Raw genomic sequence first — 26,155 nt, forward strand, 5'->3', positions numbered from 1 at the left:
TACACTCACTATAAAGAACTTGTTACTTAACGGGTTCCTAAACGCGCTTCATATATTTTTGCACATCCTCACCTGCCCCTAGTACTTTCTAGATTTCCTGTTGATTCTCTGTGGGGGAAAAAAGGAGGATGTAGCTTTTCATCATTGTCAGCTTTGATTAGAAAGACTTTACTAATTTCTGCTCTAACAGATTCAAAGATGAATGTGACGAGCAACTGATGTGAAACTAATATCACGTTTTGAAAGAATTATATAGTTTTGGCTGAACACTAATTTGTGGGTTTTGGTTGTTATTGTTTTGGGGGGTTTTTAATGGGGTTTTTTTTTTGGCATGTTTTGTAAATTAATATTTTTGCTGAAAATGAAAATGAATGGATCAAATCATACTGAATAAAAAAAAAAAATTAATCACACAATTAATGGTATTGCTTCCTTCTTATACATACAAACATACATTTGTGGCATCTCTTCAAACCATGTGAAGAAAAAAAAACTAACCAAGAAATCACTATCTATACAAAACTCTGTATGCAAATACACTTTAGATGATGCCAAAGAAAATAGAAAAATGATGTAGAATCAAACCTGGGATGGCACTTTCTGCACAAGGGGTAGAGGTCTCGTAGTCTGGGACTACGCATGATTTATTACTTTATGACTAAATATATGACTTATCTTTTTATCGACATAATTTCATCCCCTCTCTACCGCCTTAGTCTCCGGAAATCCTGATATATATTTCTCTTTTCTTTCCCTCTCCATCTCTCTCTCTCTCTCTCTCTCTCTCTCTCTCGCTCTCTCCCTTTCTGTCTCAGCCTGTCTCTCTCCTTTTGTTTTCTCCCGTCTTTGTGTGTCCTTTCGTATCGGGCACCCCTGTGGATACGCCGATGCGTCTGAATAGGGGCGCCGTTACAGCATCGCCAGAGACGAGAGAGGTGTGGACAATGACCGCCCTTCCCCATCTCCCGATGACGAGAAGGTCTTACGGTGAGATCTGATCAATTTGACAAAAGCACGTTTTCAGCATTTTTTCTTTCTTTTCTTTTCTCTTTTTTTTTTGCACATTTTCCTCTCTTCTCTCTTATAATCATCAGACCCATCGATTGGTTGGATACTAAAGAGGTGCCAAAGCCAAATACTCTGGATAAAAGGGGGTGCTAGTCTGTTTCTAGCTGATACTAAAGAGTGGTGTGCCTCTACCTTTTTGACCTTTGATACATACTGTAACTGTTAGCCTTGTGCTCTAGATACATTTTTTTTCTTTTTATTTTTTGCTGGTTATACTGAAAATGCTCCCTTTTTTTCTGCTACTGTAAGAACATATTTCCTTTGTTCAAGCAAATCTTTCCTTCTTTTTCTTTTTTGCAGATACACATACATGCATACATTGATGCTTGCACACATAGACACACACATACACACATTTTCTCTTTTTCTTTGTTGTTTTTCATCTCTTATTCAATATCTTTCCAAATGATACTATGTTCTTTTAAAACAATATCCCACTCAAATTACTTCCAGATTCCTTTCTTCTTTTAAATTTTCGTAATTTGATTTTTCTGCAAATGCTAATCTTTAAAGATTTGTACTCAATTTCAGCTCTGCCCTCCCCTTTCCCATCATAAAAGAGAACAAAAATATATATCTGTATCTATTTTCTTCTCTTTTCTCATTCACTAAATAGGAGATTCCTCCTGCCATTATAATACGTAATTCAAAACCAGTCTTCAGACCTTTCCAAGACCAATCTTGCATGTAGCCAAGTGCGCTGACTCCAGATTTCCACTTAAAGGCATTATTTATCATTTGCAGATAAAACACAAAAACAGCTTTAGTGCTTCAAAATAGTTCTAAAATGTGAGTTAGGAATAGAAATGACCAATGTAAAAATTTGAATCAATATTTAATCACTCTTAAGTATTGTTGAATTTACAAAATGTAAACAAGTTATAATAAGAATGTTTTTAGACTAAACCCTCTACAGTTATGGTTTAATAAGAAAAACACTGACATCTCCTTATATTTTAGGCTTTATGGTAAAATTTTTATATGCTAGGATGTTTTGTTACGCAACTGACCTACAAATATGCATCAAATGTGATATCTCGAACACTTTTTTAAAATCATTGCTCCCAATGGTAAACAGTACCTTTAATCTCAGCTCAACTCTCAAGGCACTAAGATTTTTTCCCCCTCACTATGTAGTCAAGAAATCCCACTGATTGAGAGAAATTGGCTACACGCTGGGACGAATTCTGCATTTGCTTACAACTCTCTACATTTTCATATGTGCAGAAACCACTCAGAGTAGATTTTACTTTAGACATTAAGAAAATCAATGGCCACTTCATATCCATTCTTTGTGACAAAGGTCAATGGATGAAAATGCTACCAAAAAAAAAAAAAAAAAGATTGTGCATATGATATTGATATTATCAAAATACATATATATGCACTCATGATTGTGAGCAATTTCATACCAGACTCTTAGAACTCTAATGGAATAAAGCAACCATAGATTAACATCTATAAATGTAATAGACTTCTCTTTGGAAATCTTGGTCTGATCTGTATGAATTGCTACAGTTTTTTTTCCTACTCCGTGTCATTTTTTTTCTTTTTCAATGAAATGGATAGCCGTTACCATGGCAGCCAGAGCTCGTTTCTCACTGAAGACATCATCAGTAATACATTGCCTCTACTACTTTACTCATGACTGCCCTCATACGTTTTGCATGCTGCAGAATTACAAACAGGCTGTTGAGCGATGGCGGTGATCGTCGGTGGTGATGATGCTGCCATGGTAACAAATGGTGGCAGTTTCAATGATGATTACAGAATTCTTCTTCAGCCCATGGAAGATGTAATGGCCATCTATCTATGCACTGTCAAGAGTTTATAGATGCTGGAAACTGGCTACAGTAGGGATGAGGGAGCGAAAAAAACAAAACAAAACAAAACAAAGGGGCTGCCAAAACACAAATTATTGCAAAGTGCCACTGGTCATTCCATGTATACAATAACCCTTCCACAATACTGTCAAAGGTTTTGAAGCATTAATTGCTGTTTCAATACTGGGAAACTCGCCAAAAGATGTTTTTGTAAAGCAATCATTGCTATTAAAGGGAAGATAAACCCCAAGAGCAATGTGGATTGAGTGAAAGCAGCAACATTAGTAGAACACATCAGTGAAAGTTTGAGGAAAATCGGACAATCGATGCAAAAGTTATGAATTTTTAAAGTTTTGGTGTTGGAACCGCTGGATGAGGAGACTACTAGAGGATATGACGTATGAGTGGACAACAATACAAAGAAAATATAAAGGAAATTCAACAAAAATTCACTTTTCTAGAATTATGAAAGAGCAATGGACCAACCTCTTTCAGAAAGCAGGGGGAATAATTGCTACCCTTAACATATGTCAATATCAAGTTGATGGAATTTGTAAATTTCATGAAAAATGGATTTTTGTAGAATTTTCTTTATATTTTCTTGGTATTGTTGTCCACTCCTACGTCATAACCTCTAGTAGTCTCCTCATCCAGCGGTTCCAACACCAAAACTTAAAAAAATCATAACTTTTGCATCGATTGTCCGATTTTCTTCAAACTTTCACTGATGTGTTCTACTAATGTTGCTGCTTTCACTCAATCCACATTGCTCTTGGGGTTTATCTTCCCTTTAAAGGTGCAGTTTAACTTTGGGAGCAGTGATTAAAAAACTGTTCGAGATATCACATGTGATGCATATGTGTAGATCTGTTGTATCACAAAACATCCTACCACGTAAAAATTTTGCAATAAAGCCTAAAGATTAAGGAGATAATACCATATTTCTCAATAAACCATAACTGTACACGGTTTAGTCTAGAAAAATTTTTACTATAACTATTGTTCACATTTTGTATATTTAACAGTACTTAACATTAATTATACTGATTCAAATTTTACAATGGTTGTTTCTATCCTTAACTCACATTTTAGAACTATTTTGAAGCACTACAGCTGGGTTTTTGTTTCATCTGCAGATGGTACATTATCCCTTTAATTTTTTCATGGTCTCAATGGTTTGCTTACTTTGAAAGTGGCAGCTACAATGAGATTCAGATTCGGCAACAAAGTTTGATTAGGATGGGATTTGATAGCTCGGAAGGTGCTGCTGTATTTTGATTCATTAATCTCAGTGGTGTAGTTGCAATGAAATATAAATCTGAAGAATACACGAGGACCATTCCAATCTAGGGCCCATAACACAAAACATTAACAACTAACATTCGTCATGTTAAAAGCTACCATCAATGGCAACGTATAAAAATCCTGAAAGCCCATTGGCTTTTCTGTGTGCTAATTGATGTTGTAGTAATTCACTGTGGTGACTTTTTTTTTTAATGCCACATGGCTTAGAATCACCAATATGGAGAATCACAACATCCGGATGATCTTTACAGCCTTATATGGTAGTATACATTAGCGAAGCTTTCACACTGGTAAAAAAAAACAAAACAAACAAGAAAGCACACAAACAAAAGGCAGTAGCGACAAATAGCATTTCAACTGTGATCTACTGGTCTAAGCTGTCGGGCTTAAACACCACATTCCATAATGAACTCCGGCCCACAGAAGGGAAACATGGAAAACAAAAACAAGTGCCAGCAGAATTTGATTTCAAAGGAAGTCACTCACAAATGGATATCTATCACTGCTCTTCCCTTTTTCCACCAGTCAAGAGTACCAAGCAAAGCACTCTGCCATTTACCGTTCTCATACATCTTAGATGCTTTAATGCCCCTTTATTATTTGAAGACAACCGATAGATCAATGCCATTCGAGAGCAGCAATGCCCGCAGACTCTGAATGGATCACGAAGATGCCGCAGCAATGCAAATTTTCCCCTCGTCTAATCCTCTAGGAATATGCCATCAGCTATTTTAACAGGGTGCCTACGCATGATACTTATTACTATGATACAGTTTGATATCATGTGCAGCTTACAATGAAGTTCTGGTCAATACAAACACAAACAAACAAAGAAAAAGGACATTCGAAGGAAAGAATCTAGACTCCACTGACTCTGGGAAATTGGTAGGGGATAGAAGAAGACAAGTGAGGTAGATAGAAAATGGAACAAAACTAAATATACATTTATACCTGTGAGACTTTGAAAACTTTCTGAAATTAATTACTCTTGTTTAACATTGGTTGTCTCACTAACATATTTGTCTCTTTGGTTGTTTTGAGGAACAGAGAGGCATTAGTACTTTTTTTAATAGAAATTTCAGCAAAGTATATTGACTCATCCATACTGTCACTTCTTGACAAAAAAAAATCCAGTTACGTGGACATTGTTGCTCCTACAGTTTGAACAACAACAGAGTTTTAAAGGCATAATTTAGCATTTGCAGATGAAACAAAAACCCAGCATTAGTGCTTTAAAATAGTTCTAAAATGTGAGTTAATGATAGGAACAACCACTGTAAAAATTTGAATCCGTACAATCAATGTTAAGTGTTGTTAAATACACAAAATGTGAACAATAGTTATGATAAAAATGTTTCCAGACTAAACCGTCTACAGTTACGGTTTATTGAGAAAAACACTGATATCTCCTTATATTTTAGGCTTTATCACGAAAATTCTATATGGTAGGATGTTTTGTAATACAACAGACCTACACATACAATGTATGCATCAAATGTGATATCTTGAACATTTTTGAAATCACTGCTCCCAAAGGTAAACTGGACCTTTAAAATATGACTGCATTCCTATGGACATTAAAGAAAACTAATGTTGATCATCAAAAGAGAGGGAGCAAAGGTGTATAAATGTGGGTAGAAAACTGCACGTGATCCATCAACTTCAACTGAGCCACAAAAACAAAAACAGGCATAGAAAAAAGACAGCAAGAGTGAAAAACAGTCCATAGCCTAGCAACTGCCCAGGTACGCGGAGCTATGACGTCAACAAGTTTAGTGCTGAAGGGGGCCAATGACATCACCATCCTAAAAACTTTTTGATGGGGGGAAGGGGGGCAGTGGGGAGGGGGGGAATGAGTGATCTCTCCGCAGATCTGTGAAATACCCGCGGATAGCCATTCTGGCACCTCCAGCCAGATTATTGGGACATTGTCAGGTTGAGGAGGGGAATATAGAATGGGTGGAGTGTATGACAATGGGCAGCACTTGCTAAAATTCCGCAGCACATACAATGTATGCCCCACAGTACACTCTATGCTCTCTATCAAAGTTTCATTCAGTCAGACGTACCATTGATGAAGTGATGCTGCAAACCCGAAAGTCCTGGAAGACACAATGGCAGTTTTAATCTAACCACCTCTGCCTGAGCTGTAAATATATTTCGATTCATTTCATTCATCAATCAAAATGGATCACTAAAATCCACCTTACGCAATTTTTGACCCATTCATCACCCAGTGACATGAGTGCTTTTTCATCACAAATATATATATTTAAAAAAACAAAATGAATTCATGAGTACACAAAATATCAGTCACAGTAATCCATCATTCACATTTGACGAAGTTACCTGACGCAGATGGGAAAAGCTATTAATGTTGAAGGCATTAAAAAGATAAGCTTTCACTAGATCGTGAACGTCATCTTCAACATCATTGATACATTGCTTTGTTGTTATAAATAACTTTTCTGCTCTTAAATCATCCCCAACCATGAGAAAATGGGGGGGGGGGGATAAAAAGAGAGCAGGTGGAGGTGTTGTTATCTGCTTGGGAGACCTTGAAATGAGTCATTTTCAGATGTAATTTCAAACTTACAGAGAAGCATAAACACAGGGGAAAAAAAACAGAAAAATACCTCATGACACATATACTCTATAGGAGACATAATAATGATTCACAGTGACATACATCCAGGGTAAAAAAGTCACATGGATAGGTCTATCCTGATTTTTTTTTTTAAATCTTTGCCCCACCACCTCACCACCTCCCTCTCCCTGTCCCCCCCCCCCCATCCATCTCTCCTCCTCTCTCTCTATATATATATATCTCTCTCTTTTTCTATCTCCCTCTATCTATCTCCCTATATATTCCTCTCTGCCCCTATATATATATATATATATAATATATATATATATATATATATATCATATATATATTATATATATATATATATATTATATATATATATATATATATATATATATATATATATATATATATATATATATATATATACACTTGTATATATAATATATATCTCCCTCTCTATCTCCTTCTTGTTAAGGAGCATGGCTTCCTGCCAACAGTCAAAGGACTTGCCACAAGTAATGAATTACAACATGTTTGATAATGTAATCACTAATCAGCTTTCATTTCAGGATGGCAAAGTGACGCTGTGGGCTGCGTATAATTGTATTATTTCAAATTCTTAATCTATTTGCACTTTGTGATCGCTATCAAAATCATACGATTTCTCCACCTACACTGAAAATGTTGAATAAAACATGTAAACTTCTGATTAGATTGCTTAGCTGCTATGACTGCCAGCAGTGCAGTGAATCTGAAAATAGCTCCCTCTAGAGTTCTGCTAGTAAACACAACACAATCAAACATCTCCCAAGTCACTCCAGCAACTAACACTGATCTGCAACACAGTTGCACAGAATCATCAGTGTTTCAATATCACCAATTAAACTGATTTATAATCATACCCACAAAAGACCAGACAGGCCCTAACCAGACCTGGACAAGACCCATACCAAAACCCAGATAAGACCTAGACAAAGGAAATCCTAGGCCAACACCAATGCAGACCAAAACCGGATCAGACCAGACACAAGACAGGCCAGTCCCAAAACCAGACAACCCCAGACCAGATCTGCATAAGACCAGACCCGGATCACACCTCAACCCACACCTCAGTCAATCCCAGGCCAAAGCCAGACCAAACCCAGAACTAGACCAAACCCAGAACTGGACCATAACCACCTAAGACCCAGATTTGCATAATACACTCATATTGGTATAAAAGAGTGATCTATGCCCTGATAGACACAGCCAGACGTTTAATGAACAAAATCAATACTAGTCTAGAGTGTAATCATATCAATGTGATTAGGATGAATGATTCACATAAATATACTCAATGAAGAATGATAGTGAAGGAAATGCCATATCAAATATTTGTACTTTAGGTATACCACTTATGGAAAAATGACACAGAATTGAGGGGTATGCATAAAAGAAAAAAAAATACAATCAGAATACATTTTCAGTATCTACAAACTAACTTTTACATGCCAAATTACACTGAACTGATTTCAAAATGATTGAGGGTTCATCAAGTGTTCGGCACTCACCTTAGAGTGTGGAATACTGAGTTTGAGCCACTGTTTTGACTCTCCGTCGCGCTCCTTCCTCCCTTCTTTTACAGAAGACGGGACATTTTGATCGCGCAAGGACTCGGAGATGGGTGACACGAACAAAGATTCTGTGTCCCGGTGGCTTTGGCCACTGACCGCAGCTTCCTTGCGCTGGTCACTTGAGACCTTCTTGGACTCCTTGGGTTCAGTCTTAATGCTTGCTGTCCTCATTGGGTAGCTAGCCATGCTGCCATTTGAGGTGGTCTCCGTGAGAAGGCCGTTGGCATGGAGAACAGTTTTGGAGTCAGAGGCATTTGAGCTGGAAGAAGCACTTCCTCTGCTGGCAGAACTTGCAGAGGGTCGCGAGCTTCCCACCCGTGGAGCACTGGCGGATGATAATGATGATGATGATGACATTGATAAAGTGTGATTTGCTTTGGATGATGAGGATGATGATAAATTTGAGGATGTCCTTGATTGGGAGCTGTTTGATTCCGAAGCAGCGGAGGATGAGGACTGGGGCTTGGATGACCTAACAGAACTTTCCTTAGATCGCCGCTGGTTACTGCCCTCCTTGGCCTTGTCGTGGGAGGAAGGCCTTGGGGGTTTGTGCAAGGACGTGGAAGAGGAGGATGAGGACGACAGTGATGTTGATGACGGCGTCTGCGAAGAGGGTCCGGGCTCGCGCTTCACACCCTTGACGGACGAAGCGCCAGCCGGCGCCTGCTTCGACTGGCTCCGCTTGTGCGCTTCCGCCGGCGAGTTCTTTGCGTGGCCCGCCTGTCGCGGCGGCGCACTACCGGGCTGGTGGGGTCTGGAAGATTGTTGCCCCGACGTCGATCCTCCAGATCCTTTCATTTGGCCATTGAGGGGGAACTGGCTGATGTTCTTCCCATCCCCTGGCTGCGGGGTTTGTGGCTGGTACTCAACACCACGGATGAAAGGCAGCTTGAAGTGAGTGTAACTGCCCAGCGACTTCTCTATGCTCAAGCTCAGGTCATCCTTCACGTTTGACTGCAAAGAAACATAATAGCAAAAGAATTCTCAAGTTTTGAGAGCAAAGTCTGAGGATTTACATTTTGTGGATTAAGGCAAAGGATTTTTTTCCTAATCCTATTAAGTCATATGGCACAGGCAAAAGAAAATCTTTCACTGTCTTGTTGATCCTATGTGGTGCCTAGGTAGCTTTTTCAAGATTCACCTTATTTGTGTTTCTCTCTTCTTCTTCTTTTTTTTTTTTTTGGGGGGGGGGGGGGGGGTTCATAGCATCAGGGATAGTTTTGACCTTTAGTGCTGCTGTGATCTGGAATTTTGCTATCACAAGAGCATTTACACATCCTCTTCAAGTTTTGTTTCATCTTTAATGATATCAAAGTTAGCCATACTCTATAAATGCACCCATTACAAGTTACTTGTACATGCATATCTTTTGGGAATGCATAAGAGAGAGAGAGAGAGAGAAAGAAAGAAAAGGATACTGAAAATATAAAAGAAATCACAACATATTCATGGCACACTTCTGCATTCTTCAGGGATTTTTTTTTTCAGTCTCTTTAATCATCAGCTCCAAAGCATTTAAATGTATTCAATGCTTCTCAGAGCACATTCTTTTCTTCTTCTTCTTTTTTTTTTTTTTTTTGGGGGGGGGGGGGCAGCAAATTCTGGGAATGTTCTTATGTCAGTAATGCTGGACAATCAGTATTGTTGGACAATCCAAACTCTAATCTAGACTTTAAAGCAATGTCTGATTAAGTCCTAATAGGCAAGTAGCAGGATTTTTCTTTGTAAAATCTGTAAATGCCATATGCACCATGTGCACAGTAGAGTACTCCAGGGTGTATGCAATACAGAGGCTTGGAATGATTAACTTATAATTAGTTGTTGCTACCATGGCAACAGCTCAGAAAAAAAAAATCAGATATGAAAGACCAAGGTATTGCAATGTTGTGACTGCAAATACTGTTACTGAAAATCAGTGCAGACCATTGCGAAAAAATCATACAGCATTTTTTTTTCTTATATATTAACCTGAAGTTGTTATTTTTTTCACCAGAAATAAATCGAAGAAATCTGGAAATTAAACTTATTCATAAAAACAAAACCCTATCTTATAATCATTACCAATCACACTAAAAAAGAAATGAATATGTATGCGTATAAAATTACACATACCTTGTAATTCTGACATGAAAAAAAAAAGTAAATAAGGAATGCTCGCTATCCTCTTTATACATTCATTCTTGATGGGGGCATTCATGACGAAACACATCATAAATCAATAATTCATCACGCAAAAATTTGGAGCAGGGATTTGTAGTGATCTATTTTCTTTACATTAAATGCATTTAAAGGAAAAGAAGCCTAAAGCCAACAATGCTTCATCCATACCAGCTCTTCCTACATCCATTTTTTCTCCAAAAGTCCTAAGAAAAACTATCGTGACACCTTCTTTGTTTGAAGGTACGTGTTGCTCATGATCTTGTCGGGACTTGTTTCATTCACCCAAGTTTCTGTGGTTCATTAGCCCTCGTTATACTGTATACGGCATATATTTCGCAGGGTTTTATTTTCTGCACTCAACAATCGTGAATTCAACCACTTGTAAAATAGTCGGAGAGTCCAGATTCACAAAAAAAAAAAGTTAGACTCACTATTTTATGACGTATACAGTATTTAATTGAGCACTTTCTTAGTTTTGATCAGAATTTGCTCAAAATTTCACTGTTCTGTTTCTCTAATATTTCTGCTTCCATTCACATCTTTTTTTTTTCAGGATGGACTTCCCTTTTGATTAGAGGAAGGAAGTCGGTCTGAAATAACCTCTTGACTATAAATATATTTTACAAAATGCCCTACATGGTACAACCTAATACATTCTTAAATTCTTTAGAACTGAGGGAAATTCGACAGGTGAAGGGTAAATCGAATACCTCATTACTAGGTCCTGAGTGTGTACAAATGAATTCAAACCTAAATGTCCAGAATAGGACCCCGTTTACAGTGCGAGGCTCGGCTCTGAGGCTCGGCCACAGCCGAGCCGCGGCCCGGCCCAGCCCCACTTCAATGTAAACGCGCAAAAGGCCAAATGCGAGGCCAAAATTGGCCTCGCATTTGGCCTCACTCTGGAGGTGGTCTCGGCCTTTTCTCAGTGTACACGCAAACTGGGCCAAATGCGCGGCCAATTTTAATCTGGCTTCCAAACCCTCTGCCTGTACTATTTCGCTAATCAGGATATTAACCCCTTCAACGTCAAAAACTAGCATAGTTTAAGGTGGTTTTGTCCTGCAAAGGATTTTTTCCTTCGACGAAGGCCTTTGCCCCAACGGCGACTTCGTCGCCACGGTATTCAGTTGGCAAAGGGTCTGAAAACCAGACAAACCAAATTGCGTTTGCTTACAAGCAGAGCGCCACTACGACAAAATATTGAAAGGTTTGAATTAAAAGCGCGGCCGAGCCCAGCAGTGTAAACGGACAAAATTGCGGGGCCCGGCCCCACACTGTAAACGGGGTCTTGATCATGGCATGGGAATTTCTGTGTGTAGACAGCCATGCATACATATTGTACAAAAATAGTGATATTTCAACTATGGCAACATTCTTATATGCAGAAAGATTTGCATGCGCTTCCAATGTTATTCTCACAATATCCTAAATCTCTTTTATACTTTTCACTCATGCATCACATGAAATTGTATTCTACAATCACACAAGTTTCATCTTCAAAAATTTGGAGTGTGGATGGATTTGAGGAAAACTAAAAGATGTACATCCATGCATTCATATTGTGTGACCTGACTCATTCATTGCTGACTTCAGACGCAAACAATTTCAGGCTTAGAAATCCTAAGGGTTCGTGCCATCATATTTTGGACGAAAACTAAAGTGGTAAATATGTGCAAATGCCAGCATTGCAATAATCAGTAAGAGAGTAGGTCTGTCTAACCCGGACTGGTGCTTCAAAGATCGGAGTGCTGCGTTCATGCTTGCTCTCCTGGGCTGGCTGGCGTTTTCGCCGGGCGTCGGCTCGATGATCCTGATGTTCCCGCCCCGCCATCCTGAAATATGAAGAAAAAAATGAAATGAAATAAACTAAGAAAAAAAAAAGATCAAATTTTCACACAGAGGAAAGCACAATAGAGGTGAATCTCTAAACTGGTGACATTAAGCTGAAACATGGGTCACATGACTGTGCCTTGGCATTCATTCTGCAGAACCAACGCACTCGATGTCTTAACGATTGGAAGCAGAATGTCATTTGGCAGTATTTACTATCAAAATGCAGTATATGTACACCATTACATATTTGCTCATTTTCATGCAGCCAACTGCATTATTCATGAGTAGCCTGATTTTGATCCCCTACACATTTTGGGTGAAAGCATGTTCATTGTTCCCTGTATTCTTTATCCCATTTCCAAGAAAAGCACAAAATTATCAATTTACTTTGAGATTACACAAAAGGAAATGGCAAAAAAAAACGACAAACAAACAAACAAAATAACATCCAGTGCCTGGGAATTTCATTGAAGGACACTTCAAATTCTATTTTGAGGTTCTCTTCATTGCTTTATGTGGTAACAAAAAGTATTATCTAAAGCACATTTGGCCTGCTTCCATAGACTGGACAAAAAAGAGATACCATATTCTAGGATAGCGTGATAAGCACAAAATAATTATGTTAAAATCATTTGATGACTTGACGTGTGACTTACAATCTGTAGATAACTTTAATCACAAGATTTTTTTTTTTTTTTTTTTTTTTGGGGGGGGGGGAGGAAACATGTACTCAGTCCAACCTAAATCATGTGAGAAAAAAAAAAACAAGTGAGTCTTGAATATTCATTATATTCATTATATTCCTCGCTTTCCAAAATCGAATAATTACACAATTTACATTAATCAAATTTGAGAGTAATTCTTAAAATATTGTACAGGCTGATTACCTACACAACATACCATTTTAAAAATGTTAAAATATCCTTTATTTACATTTTTGTTTATAAAAAAGAAAATTGCATTCACAAAGACTCATTCAGGAATTACCATATTTTTCAATGTTTTAATCTGTATGTTATTGAAAGACTTGTGTCAACATACAACACAGATATACTCCCCCAAATATAATGCTCACACACACACACAAATTCACACCAGTGAACACAAATAACAAACTGTCACACACATAATGTATACATAATCATGACTTGTATACATGCCCACCCTGTAGAATCAAAGGTACCATGTAATTAATGTTTATAAGCTCATTGCAGCACTTAACTGGCACTAACACATAGGATTTTTGAGCATGTTGCATTAACCATTATCACAACTGCCAACCATAGAAACACATTTTCACAACCAACAATTAATTGCACCCTGTGATTGGTGGCCCCACATACTCATATCCCTGATAGTTCTTGGGAGCAAGCATTGTCAATAGAAAGTATGTTTTCAGGAATATCGTGTGACTTTTGTAGAGCCAACAATGCTGTATTTAGAAAGAAAAAAGACAACATTGAGAAGAACTTTTTCTGCAGATGATAAAACACTGTTGTAAGAATACACTGTAATTAACAACTAGAACATCAGACTGCAAGATAATGCTTTAGTTGTATGCATGAATAATGTTCTTGACTGTGTAAACAAATGCACAATGTTTGAATGAGACAAGTACAGTAAATCATCGACAACATAAGCCCATTATGTTTAACATGATATGCACTCTGTGTTTGTTGGGATACAAGTATGTTAAGTGTGCCTACACAAACACCACAATACCGCACAGTGTAGGTACAGGAAAAGCAGAGCTTTAATAGCTTCCCAATGATTCGACTGCAAGCTGGACTTAAATGCAACAGAAATGACTAAAATCAAAGATTGAGTGGTCATTCATCATACAGACATGCACAGAGAGTGTATGACGGATGGTTGAGAAGTACACACAGCAATGCCACATGCAGTTACAGTTATATTTACAACCAGCAACATTGATAACCTATCTATTACAGAGAAAATCTATTGGTAAGTGGTAGAAGGCCATATGAGCTCAGAACGCCTTTTAAATTACCCCCCCCCCCCCAATATCCATCCATTCCTGTAGCATCAGTTTTCACTTACATTTGAGAGTCCCGAAGTTAAATGTAAGAAGAAATAGACAATCAAAACATTATCAGCTTGTTGACTGCTGTTGTTCGTTTGTTTGTTCTTTTTTCCCCAGAAGACAGGAGATATTGAGGCGAAAAACGACAACAGACAACAAATGCAGAACAAACAGAGACCACGATCAGAGTCCAGTAACCACTGGATCATCTGATTACAGGAAGAGTACATAATGATCCATGAGTTGTGGGCTGGATCTCCTCACATCAAATCACCAAGCGAGTAATTGTCAAGACAGCTCAAGCCGGTCTGAAGTATGGGCAATGCACTATTTACTCAGCTGCCTGTAATGCCAACCTGCCATATAGTATTTAGTACTGAGCGTTTTCAAACCATACCATGTATCCGTGCTCAATTCCGTCATAATTTCCACAGATGGAAGCGTATTAAATGATATTACATCCCTCCTTCACATCCTTCAAAACTCTTTTCTCTCTTTCTCTCTCTCTCCCTCTCTCTATATCTTTCTCTTGCTAGCATGCTACAAGTTGTAGCTATCTATGATACATACTTATTTCTACCCTCCATACATTCCATTCTTAGAAGTTGGCTCTGCAAGGGAAAAACAGAATCAATTGCAAATACCTGTACGCTGCAATTGATGGCCAATATCATGATATTGCACAGATACAAATTCATTCTATAGGGCTTTTTACACTTGCAGATTTTTGCTTAGTCCCGTACCAACGGTGGGGCTAAGGGAGGCCTTAGCCCCACCGTTGGTACTGGACTTTCCTTAGCCCACTTTCTGTTTACACTTGCTTTTGCCAAAGTGGGCTAGCCCTACTGATAATCCTGTACTATCTGGCCCTGCAAAAAAGCAGGGTTAGCACCGCAATTGCGGTGCCAAGCAAGCGAGTGTAAACAGAACGAAGAAATAATCCGGGGCTAAGCGACGGAGACAAAGCCTGAACCACACAAAGTACTGGACTAATTATACAAGTGTAAAAAGGTCAGTTTTCTCTTTAGCCCGGGACAAGATCTTAGTACGGGATTTATTGGCGAGTGTAAAAAGCTAAAAAAAAATTGGTACGGGATTAACGATAGTCCTGGGTCAGAGAAAGTACGGGGTTAAGAAACACAAGTGTAAAAAGGGCTTAAGAAGACTGCACCTGTCAAAATATTCTCCGGATTTGCTTTCAAACAAATCAAAAATATTCTGTTCCTGATACCTGCACCCTTCACATCTCACCCTTGCTATGATTTCATGAATCTTATCACGCTCATGCAGCACCTGTACTGCAGTGGAATTAGTTATTTTCATTTATACTCACATTTTACAATTTATACAACCAATACCTTGTGTAACAATGTACCAAATTATGGAAATTAACGAAACGTGATGACTTTCAGAAACATGAAACAGTGAAGGAGACTTGGGACAATGACTCGTATTCGTAAAAGGCAGATGGGTAGAAATGCAGACAATGGTACATAATATCCTACCTCCATTGTGATTGTTTGTATGAATTCATGAGAAGTGTCCCTCATTTGCAGATACCATGGGAGGTCTAGAAAAGATTAATGGGCTTCTTTTATAGTAAAATGACAGTTCTGGCTCTCCATATCCATCTTGAAAGAAAATGCATGATGCCAGTGTAACACTTGTCGGATCAATTTGACCATGTCATCTTTTTCAGTGCATCACGGAAATGATTAAAGGTATTGTTTACCACTGGGAGCAGTGATTTTAAGAATGTTGGGAATTATTACATTTGATGCATTACATGTATGTGTAGGGCACTTGTATCACAAAACATCTTACAATATAAAAATTTAGCAATAAAGCATAAAATACAAGGAGAAATCACTATTTTTCTCGCTAAACCATAACTGTAGACGGTTTAGTCTCGAAACAATTTTATCATAACTATTCTTCACGTTTTGTATATCTTTTTAAACATTGATTATAATGATAACAATTTTTACATTGATTGTTTCTATACCTAACTCACATTTTAGAACTACTTTGAAGCACTAAAGGTGGGTTTTGATTTCATCTGCAAATGGTAAATAATGCCTTTAAAGTAAAGGAAAATACAGGAAATGCTTTGCATATTCCATCTCTCATTGATTATGATGCATTACTTTCAGTTAAAATATAGGCCTACACCACAACGCCATTAGGATACCAAAATGCCTTACCAGTGGCTACTATCTTGAAATAAAAAGCAAGGGATATACCCAGCAACAGATCCATATGTTTTGAATTGATTATATTATTCATTCATTATTGAGCAAAACTCCTGTCACTACTGAGAAAAGCAAAGCCCTAAGTAGGAAGCTACCACTATTAGAACTCATGCGACCCAAGCAGGACAAGAGCATCTGCTCATATTGTGAGTACCCTGTTAATCTTGTGATTATATGTACCATATATTACAATGTACACCTCAGAATGTCTCTGCTCGCATACACTCACTATACCCATGATGTCTTTTATGAACAATGAAGCAAACCAAGCAGCAGACCGCACACGGTGTGTATGCATATTACCAGTACACATGATGACAGTAACCTTGCGTGTACTTGTCTTTATATGGAAGTGCGATCAAGGAAGGTCACACGTCTCAAAGTACATTATGGGAAAGACAATGCATAATATGATGATTTGTGTTTCCATTAGATTGTTTGCGGTATAAAACATAGACAATAACCTGACTGACATTTGAAAGACTCTCCTGAAGACAATATGCATATCATATCATTACACATACACCACGTTGACAGCGGTTCAGTGCTTTGTGCAATTATAAGGCATATCATCACTGGCCTTTAAATGTTTGAATACAGATTCTGAAGCAAGGAAACTTGATTCAAGGTGAAATGATACACATCAATTCATAGAATGACTAGATTTGCAGTCATAAGGAGAAATCAGGATACACAATGTAGGTATTAAAAGTCAAATGCCAAATCTACAGAATCAAAATGCAACTGCACTCAAACTCAGTATCATACGGAAAAGGTTTCAAATGGCAGGTAAACTGCTTTACTTTAAGGTTAGGTCTTGTAAAAGTCAAAGGACAAAGGCATAAGCCAAATTTCTATCAATTTTACAACTTTTGAACTATATTCAAAAGCACTTTGGCATTTCTTTTCTTCAAATTTTGTGTATGGGACATTCATTGGTCGTGTCAGAGTTATTGTATTGGTATGATCACAGGAATAGTCATGGACACTATCACGGTTGAACCTTTTTATTTCACTGTCTATCAAGCAAACTGATAAACATTCAATTATCACAGCCTCAGAGCTTGCTGACATGTAATAATAATGTGTAGTATACCATGACATTCAGATATAATTCACTGTAAAAAATATTGTCGCTTTCTTATGGCACGGAACCAATACAGCCATGGGCTACATACACCATGTTGTATAGAGGTAGTGGATCAGTTGATGGTCGTAATGTCAAAATGTTAACGACGCTGCAGGTTTTTCGCATCCGTTCAACAACACCAGGCAGAACACCCAATAAATCAAATCAAGTCACACTAGTGTTAGCTCCAGCTGACTCCCAATTTCCTGACAAAAGGTTGGGGGGAAAAAATACACACCCAAAGCCAGAGGTCTGCCTGCATGTGGCAGTCGTCATTCTTCCCATCACTTAGAAAAATTCTGATGGTATTATTCCATTTCACAACAGGAAGTGCGATTTGTTAACACACTTGCCAGTACCTGGGATGGTTTGCAGCAAATTTAGATTTAAAGGGTGTTCAATGCTTTCACACTGCACTATAAAAATGGTTTGTTATGGTTAGATTTGCTGTTTTGTTTTTGGTTTGTTTCTTATTACTTTTCTGGGCGTAGGGTGAATGACTGCATTATGTACTTCTTATAAATCGATAAACCAATACGATTTGTGTAATGTATGCCTTGTATTTTGTTTCACTCTCGTTGGATGGAAATAAATGATATATTTGAATTGAACTGAATTTGTCATTTCAGCTATGAAGGTTTCTACAGACGTACTGGAAATGATGCATGTTTTTTAGTGTATGTGTTTGTATCGTGTTTGCATGTGATTGTTAAGCCTCCTCCTTCATTTTCTTTCTCTCTTTTTCCTTGCATGTTATGGTCTGCAAAATACAAAGTAAACAGGGCATGAATTGTAACACATGATTCTCATTCATCCCACATCCACGTACCCCCCTATATAGTCTAGACATTTGAAGGTAGATAATCCATGATCATAAATAATAATCAGTCATAAAGGCTTATTCCACATCTATCTCCCAGGCACATTTGTATTCAAGGTGTTTCATGCATCACTGTGTCCAACCAAACTCTACATCCTGCCCCCATTCATGCCACAACTGCCGAGGTAAACATTTCAAAATCCCTATCATGTGTTTGTCCAACAAACTCATAAAGAAATGCCTCGCATCCCACACAACGAAAACATTTTGCTGCAAAGTTCTTGATTTCCTTGCGCACATATACACACATAAATACATGCATACAAAAAGACAAGAACATGCACACAAACAAACAGAAAAATGAGTCAAGATATGATATGCAAATGATTCACAACTTGGAGGATTTCAGGAGGAAAATGCTATTTTCCTGTTTGTTTGGCGTTTTTTTTTTCTTCTTTTTTAAAGCAGTTGACTTGAGGAGAAGTAAGATTATTCCCGCAATAACTACTGCTGCTTCGCTGGTCTTTGAAGAAGGCCCCAGCACTGACCCGTCTCACTCGTAGGCGGTCGACTCTGATCGTCAACTCATTATGCAGTCAGGCTCGTGTCATTGTCAATCCCTCTCACGCACCGTCAATACCTACGACATAAAGCTCAGCGGCCAGCACTCAACCATCCCTTTTCCCGGCATAAATCTTGCTGCAGTTGCGCGAGTTTTCGGTTTAACATCCACAAGCGATGCGGACAGTCTAAAGACACAACGTGTTGAATCTATAACACAGGGTGGCTTATGCAAATGACGAGTTATTTTCAATAGGATATGATTTGTCTAAAATAATCCAAACAGAATATATATATATTTCAGAGAAGTATATCTTATGTTTACAAATTTGTTACATCAATTTTAAGACTTTTTTTCTTATTCACCAAATGCCCAAGAAAGAGGCAGTTCATCTCCTTTATAGACATTATCGGTTTCCTACAAATTTTGGCTTAAACATTGATATAACTGTGAGAATTCCTCATCAAACTTAACCCATCGAGGATCTGCTGATTTTGCTATGACATGCATTTCCCATAGGCACCAGCCCAAGTATACTCGGGACTCGTCCTCAACGGGTTAAAATAGGTATCCCACAGAAAGTTACAATTTGGGTCACTTCAAGCCATTTGTAAATGATACTGCAGGCTGTGAAATTAGTAGTTCACTGTTCCATTGTGATAGCATTTCATTCATGCTGTGATACGTTGAAATTGAAATTGAAATTGAAATTGACCAAAAAAAAAAAAAAAAAATTAAAATGAGCTCTTCCCTGATATGAATACCCTTTACCCTAGCACCTTCCTCATTAATAGGGCCCCTAACATTGTTAAGGTCATCAGACAAACTTTACTATTCCAAACATGTAAGTCTTTGTTACAGGAAACAGATGTACGGTCAAGTCTTACATCCAATTCACCTCTAGATGAAGCATCTTTGTTCAATTTCTCACAGTTACAGTCATTATCCATACTTGCATCAATCAAGGACTCAAAGCTGATCAAAAGGGCAGGCAACACCTTTTGAACTCCTATGACTGACCTTGAACCGACTTATAGGTGGGTTTAAAAACCTAGGTCAAGAGGAGGAAAACTTATTAGCTATACATCAAGGTCAATGGTGCACATTTAAACAATATCAATTCCCTGATGGCACAAATAGATATACCTTCAATGGTGGAAGTCTCAGCAAATGAAACTGAAGATGTGGGAAGTATGATAGAGGATGAAGGCAGAGATGTCTAAAAATTGTTATGATAACCCCAGTTTGAGAATTATCATATTTATTCAGAGTTGCTTTTTGGGGGGCGGAAGACAGCTAGGGTAGGTTGCGTGACATCTGTGGTAAGAGCAAATATTAGTTTATTCTTTTTTAATCTCTTTTACTTTTATCATTACCTACAAGATATACATTTAATGGGTCAAGTACATGTTGCATGGATAACTTTATACAATAGCCTTTGGTCAAAGTGTTTTATCCTGGTTAAAAAAGCTGGAAAGCCAGAATATGATTTCCATTTGACCACTGATGAGATTTATTTGAAAAATCTGAAATAATTTGATCACAGCAAAGTCTTCTCATAGTCTTCAGATATATGTGCTTTCTTATGGAGCATTTTAAAAACACACTTGCACCCCCTGTGTGCAGATTAAAATCATGTGCACATCAAATCATGTAAAAGAATACCACCTACAATGATGCAACCATTCTTGATGCGATGATGGGGGTGGGGGAAGATGGGGACGGGGGGGGGGGGGGGGGGGGGGGGGGGGGAGGAGGGGACAAGCAAAAGGGGGAGAAGGGTTACATAAAGAGTGCAATGGGACCGTCTTCCTGTGTTGTCCTTCTGTGATATCTGCTCATCACTTGTTCCTGGATCTCAAAGAAAGAAAATGACAGGGCTGATTCATCCGTGTGAATCACTGCCGAGACTCGCGACTAGTCTTACGATGATATGTTCTAGCGATCCGGAATGGACTTGAGCTGGCATGCTTGCAACTGGCAATTTGTGATTGCCAGTCTGAAAGATTGACAGATTATCGCAGCATCCAAAAAGAAAGACAAAGAAAGAAAACAAAAGACATGCACAGTAATAAAGGAAAGACATCTGCCCTTGTTTAGTGCCTGCCTTTTTCCGGCATGTGCTCTACTGTGTGAACACAACACATATCAATTGTTCACTTGTTCATACTACAAAATGGAAACATATTTCATGTTTCAAGAAGAAGAAGAAGAAGAAGAATTACAACAATTGCACGAGCATCAATGTCACTGTACCGGGAGACAGCAGAGTAGCTGAGAAGGAGAAGTCTGGAAAGATAGAAGAGTACCAGGACCTGGCCAGAGAACATTGCCACCTGTGGAATGTGAAAACGAAGGTGTTCCATATCATAATTGGAATACTCGGAACAACGCAAAACCAGCTACAACGTTACATGGGCAATGTCAGGTGTGCCCGACCGAGTTCAAACGCTCTGAAAAGCAGCATTGCTGGGGACAGCAAAAATCGTCAGAAAAATACTTGAAGTCCACGGTTCCAGGATGGAACTTGACATGAAATTGATCTCCAAGAGATATCTTGTGATGATACAGATAATAATGATCGATATGATACTAATGATAATAATTATGATGATGATAAAAAAGCAACAATAATAATAACAATAATAATAACAATAATAATAACAATACTAATAACAATAATAATGATTATGATGATAATAAACAAGCAACAATAATGATAATAATAATAGTAATAGCAACAACAACAACAACAACAACAATATTTATAAGATACCTTGACCCATTCATTTTATCATTACTTTTGTTTGTACAATGGAGAGATCTTATTGTTTTCACCAGCTTGGCCCTAATCAGTTGTGTACTCTGAATCCCACAAGATAGTGCATGCTATTTTAAGACAGTAAGATATCCCCAACAAATAGAACTCCTGGCTCTCAAGTTTCCAACCATGCTATTACACACACTCTGTTCTACAATTAAAGAAGCAGCTTTCCCAAACAGACTTGTGGATCATAAAATTTCATTTTTCTGGGACATCAAACAAGCATTTAACCCAGCTCTTCCATGCAGAGGGCATGAAAAATAAATTACCCTGGTACATCAGTAGAATGTGTTTTCAGTATAATCGCAGATGTGTGAACTTCCCCTTTAAAGTCAAACATGTAACAAACATAATTTGACAAATATCAGGAAAATACAGACACATAATACATTTACAGATGTAGATATACGATTTAAAGGGTGTGTACAGTTCTGGTCGAGGTGAAGATTTGGCTTTTAACATTTTGTGAGATATTCAGAAACTACTCTATGAGATGTCAAAGAGCATGCGGTTCTAAGGGGTATCAAAAGTTTATTTGATGAAATTCGGTTTTGAAATGGCTGAGATATCCAAAAACAAGGTGAAACAAAGATATACTAATAAAGTTGGGGCATGTCGCCTTTTATTATTAGCACTTTTTTGGATATCTCAGCCATTTGAAAACCAATTTTCATCAAATAAACGTTGAATCCTTCTTAAAATTACATGCTCTTTCATATTTCATAAGAGGCTTTTCATTATCTCACTTAGGAATGTTCAAAACATGAATCCCTACCTCAACCAGTACTGTACAGTCCCTTTAAAGTCAAACTAGTAACAAACATAATTTGACAGATATCAGGAAAATACAGACACATAATACATTTAGATATACGATTTGTTTTGTTTCTTGTTTTTTTCTCTTTGACTCTGTGACTATAATGATTCTGAATGAGTGTATTTCTTTTCCTATTTTTTTTTTTTGTGGGGGTGGGGGATGGAAGGGGAATCATGCACAAATAGTTGCATGACTAGATATAAATTTAATGATGATTCATATTTATTTATTTTTTCAACATACTTGATCCGCAATCACACATGGCCTTGTGTGTGTGTGCATTGAAACCGTGGTATTAATGAAATATATTCTGATGTTGTATCTAAACATTTAATTGTGAAAATATGCTACATCATGAACACTGCCATGTGCAAGAAAATCAGATTTCTAGTTATCATTTTTGGTCACTTTTGGTTAAACTTCACTTGCTGCAATTTCAATCTGATTTGATCCAACCATAAAGATACAGTATTTAAGTATCAAATAACTAAATTTTGCATGTATCTTTATGACTTTGGCTATGGACTCGTATCAACCCAAACAGTCACGAAAAATATGGGATGTGTGGAATTACAGTTTGGGAACACAAGTGTTAGTTGGTAAAAGTACAGTGTATTTATAATGAAAAGGAAATCCATGTTAACATATGGTGCAGGGAACATTGATTTTATGCTGCAAATACAAATGTATACTAGAAAAGTATATGACAAGATCAACAAAATGGATTGCCATGGGAAGTTCATCCCTAATATAATGAAATTTTGCAGAACTTAATACTCTGATTCCCACCCCAATGTTTTTAAAGGGGAATTCACTCCCAACATAAAAATATGTGCACTCAGTGTATGCAGAAATATCAGAATACAGGAGTGAATTTGAGGAAAATTGGATTTCATTTTAAAATACCAATAGTATGTACACATCTCCTCAGCTTCCTATTGACATAATGTGTAATGTTGACAGTGATATTATTTCTCTTGCCTCCTGAAGATGGTACATCAAATGCTCTTCTATTACACTAGAAAATGAAAAATATGTTGGATTTTTTTTTAATAATATTAACATCTTTCCACTAACATGACATCATGGGCTGTGATGTCGCCTTAATTCTTCTATTCTAGCAATTGACAGCATTTATTCTACTCAAACTTTTAAAAAATTGTAACTTTTTAAAGTGCATTGTCCACTTTTCCTCAAACTTCACTGATGTGTGTTCTGTTAATATTTCTACATGCACTCTATCTACATTAATTTTACATTTCTGATGTAAATTCTCTCAATATCGAAAAGAACAGTAAATCTTAAAAAGAACAATAAAAAAACCAATAAAAACTGGCTTGTTTTGAGGAGTACCTCAATGATGAAGTCACAGCATTTTGTTATATAGCTTGGATTGGGACCAGGTGTGTGGATAAACACTCAGGCCACATGAGGTTGTTTGGAACCAGTTTCCATGGCGATGAATGGCTATGACATCATACTTTGGTACTCTATACTGGCACAGGGATCTCTCCTTCACATGAACACTTGGTCTGATTAGCCTCTATCCAGGCTGACACAGCATTTTGCCACAAACTGGATTAATGTTCCTGCCCCTGAGTATTCAAAAGCAATAGGATGGACTCTGGCTGACTCTTGGAATCAAAAAGTCTGTATCCACCTGAACTGACAACCTGTAAGTTGGGTTAGTGCCAAGAAGGGAATGAGGCTCTTGGAAATTCACTGAGCTGCAGCAGCAAGAAGCTAGGTTACACTAGAACCTACCCACTCAGATCCCCCTACAATCTCAAACCTACTATTAGGTGAATGCACATTTGAATTATGATGGTATCAAATACCACGGTAATTTGTTGTCACCGTTTTCATTGGTGATATATCAAGGTAATAGATACCATTCACAAAATAGCGTGGTATTTCTGACCTGAAAGTACAATTCTCTGAGGTGAGCTCTGCGCATACACATCTCCAACAGGGAAGAGACTGGAAATTTGTTTCAAGGTCACATGAGACACACATGACAGTGCATTGGGTATTTCATGACACCGTTCACACTAAAAGCTCGCAATGAGATTTGTGATATTTCCTCGACATTCAATCCGTTTGGGTTCTCTTTTCGTTTTTTTAATGCCTACAGCGATTTCCAGTGACAACAAGTTATTTTCCTGAATCAAAAACAAAACAAGACAGAATACACTCACTTGAATGACGCTCTACAACCATCTAACAATGAGAATGTACAATGCAACCTGCTGTACAATCCCTCAGTAAGCTGAAATACTGTATGCACCATATACTTCGCGAGTTTAAATTTTTGTGAATCGGGACTTCCAGACAATTTTACCAGTGGTTAAATTCGCGATCGTGGAATCCTGTACTGAACAGAGAAACGTATACCCAAACCTCACAATCATATCGGGTCAATAGAGTCAATATTTTCGCATTTTTTTAATTTCGCGAATAGCAGCTGACTGGCGAAACTTGTGAAATATTCCGCGTATACAGTATACTTTGAATCAATCTCTTTTCAAGACACTTTTCTACTTTCACAGTCAGAACAGCTAGATACATTCGAGCTAATGTTACTGATGTAACAATAACTGATTTTCTGGAGGGGGTGAAAAGGGGCTGCTACTACTAAAGAATTAAAGACTAACTTACAGTAATATATCTTTACCCCATTTGAGGATGGCTTATCAATTGGTATCACAACACTTATGTTTGCATGGAAACAGATCACTGGTTTGAATGGAAACAGACCACGGGTATTCTGCGTCCTGAGTTCAACTCTGCCCTGCTCTCAACCCTGTCACATTCTATCTTCACAGCATGCAGGCAACACAGAAGTGTCGTACAGTTATAGGGATAATCCCCGACCAGCACCCTTTCCTCCCCATCCTCCCATGACTCACAACGTGCTGAGGAGTCACTCTGTCATTCTCGTGTGAGTTACAGGAAGCCGAGCGCGTCCTGGAGCCACCGAAGACGACGGGGGAAGCACGTCATCTCCCGACTTTTAAAGTGCGTCGTCCACTCACCGTTCCGCTGGAGTGCCACACAGGAACCGACACCCAAATATGATGAGCCCCCCACTCACTGCTGGAACTCGTCCCACCCCCCTCTGAGGTAGATTCCCAACAGGGGACGGGAGGGGAATTCAATACAACTGTACCCTGGACGGCGATCCCAGGGTATCAGGAAGGTGTGATATCAAGCCAGGAAAAAGTGCACTGACATCCATACAAAATGATTTGCTGAATGATACTCTGAGCTTTTACTCTGTACCCCATTGTCCTTGAATGTACACTCACCCTG

At 38.0% G+C, this 26,155-nt stretch overlaps 1 protein-coding gene across 1 annotated transcript in view; it reads right to left on the bottom strand.

Annotated features, from left to right (window-relative positions):
• LOC139718155 (uncharacterized) overlaps window positions 1-26,155 on the bottom strand; it is a 627,192-nt gene that overhangs the window by 536,483 nt on the left and 64,554 nt on the right. Inside the window, exons 2-3 of the mRNA XM_071629640.1 lie at window positions 12,283-12,394; window positions 8,337-9,353 (exon numbers count right to left, since the gene is read on the bottom strand). Coding sequence (XP_071485741.1) covers window positions 8,337-9,353; window positions 12,283-12,393 — 1,128 coding nt within the window. The 5' untranslated portion in view covers window position 12,394. The remainder of the gene's footprint in view (window positions 1-8,336; window positions 9,354-12,282; window positions 12,395-26,155) is intronic.

This window comes from Diadema antillarum, unplaced genomic scaffold, assembly GCF_040938485.1.
Source record: "Diadema antillarum isolate AM-2024a unplaced genomic scaffold, OU_Dant_1.0 scf00000090, whole genome shotgun sequence".
Classification (NCBI taxonomy): Eukaryota; Metazoa; Echinodermata; class Echinoidea; order Diadematoida; family Diadematidae; genus Diadema; species Diadema antillarum.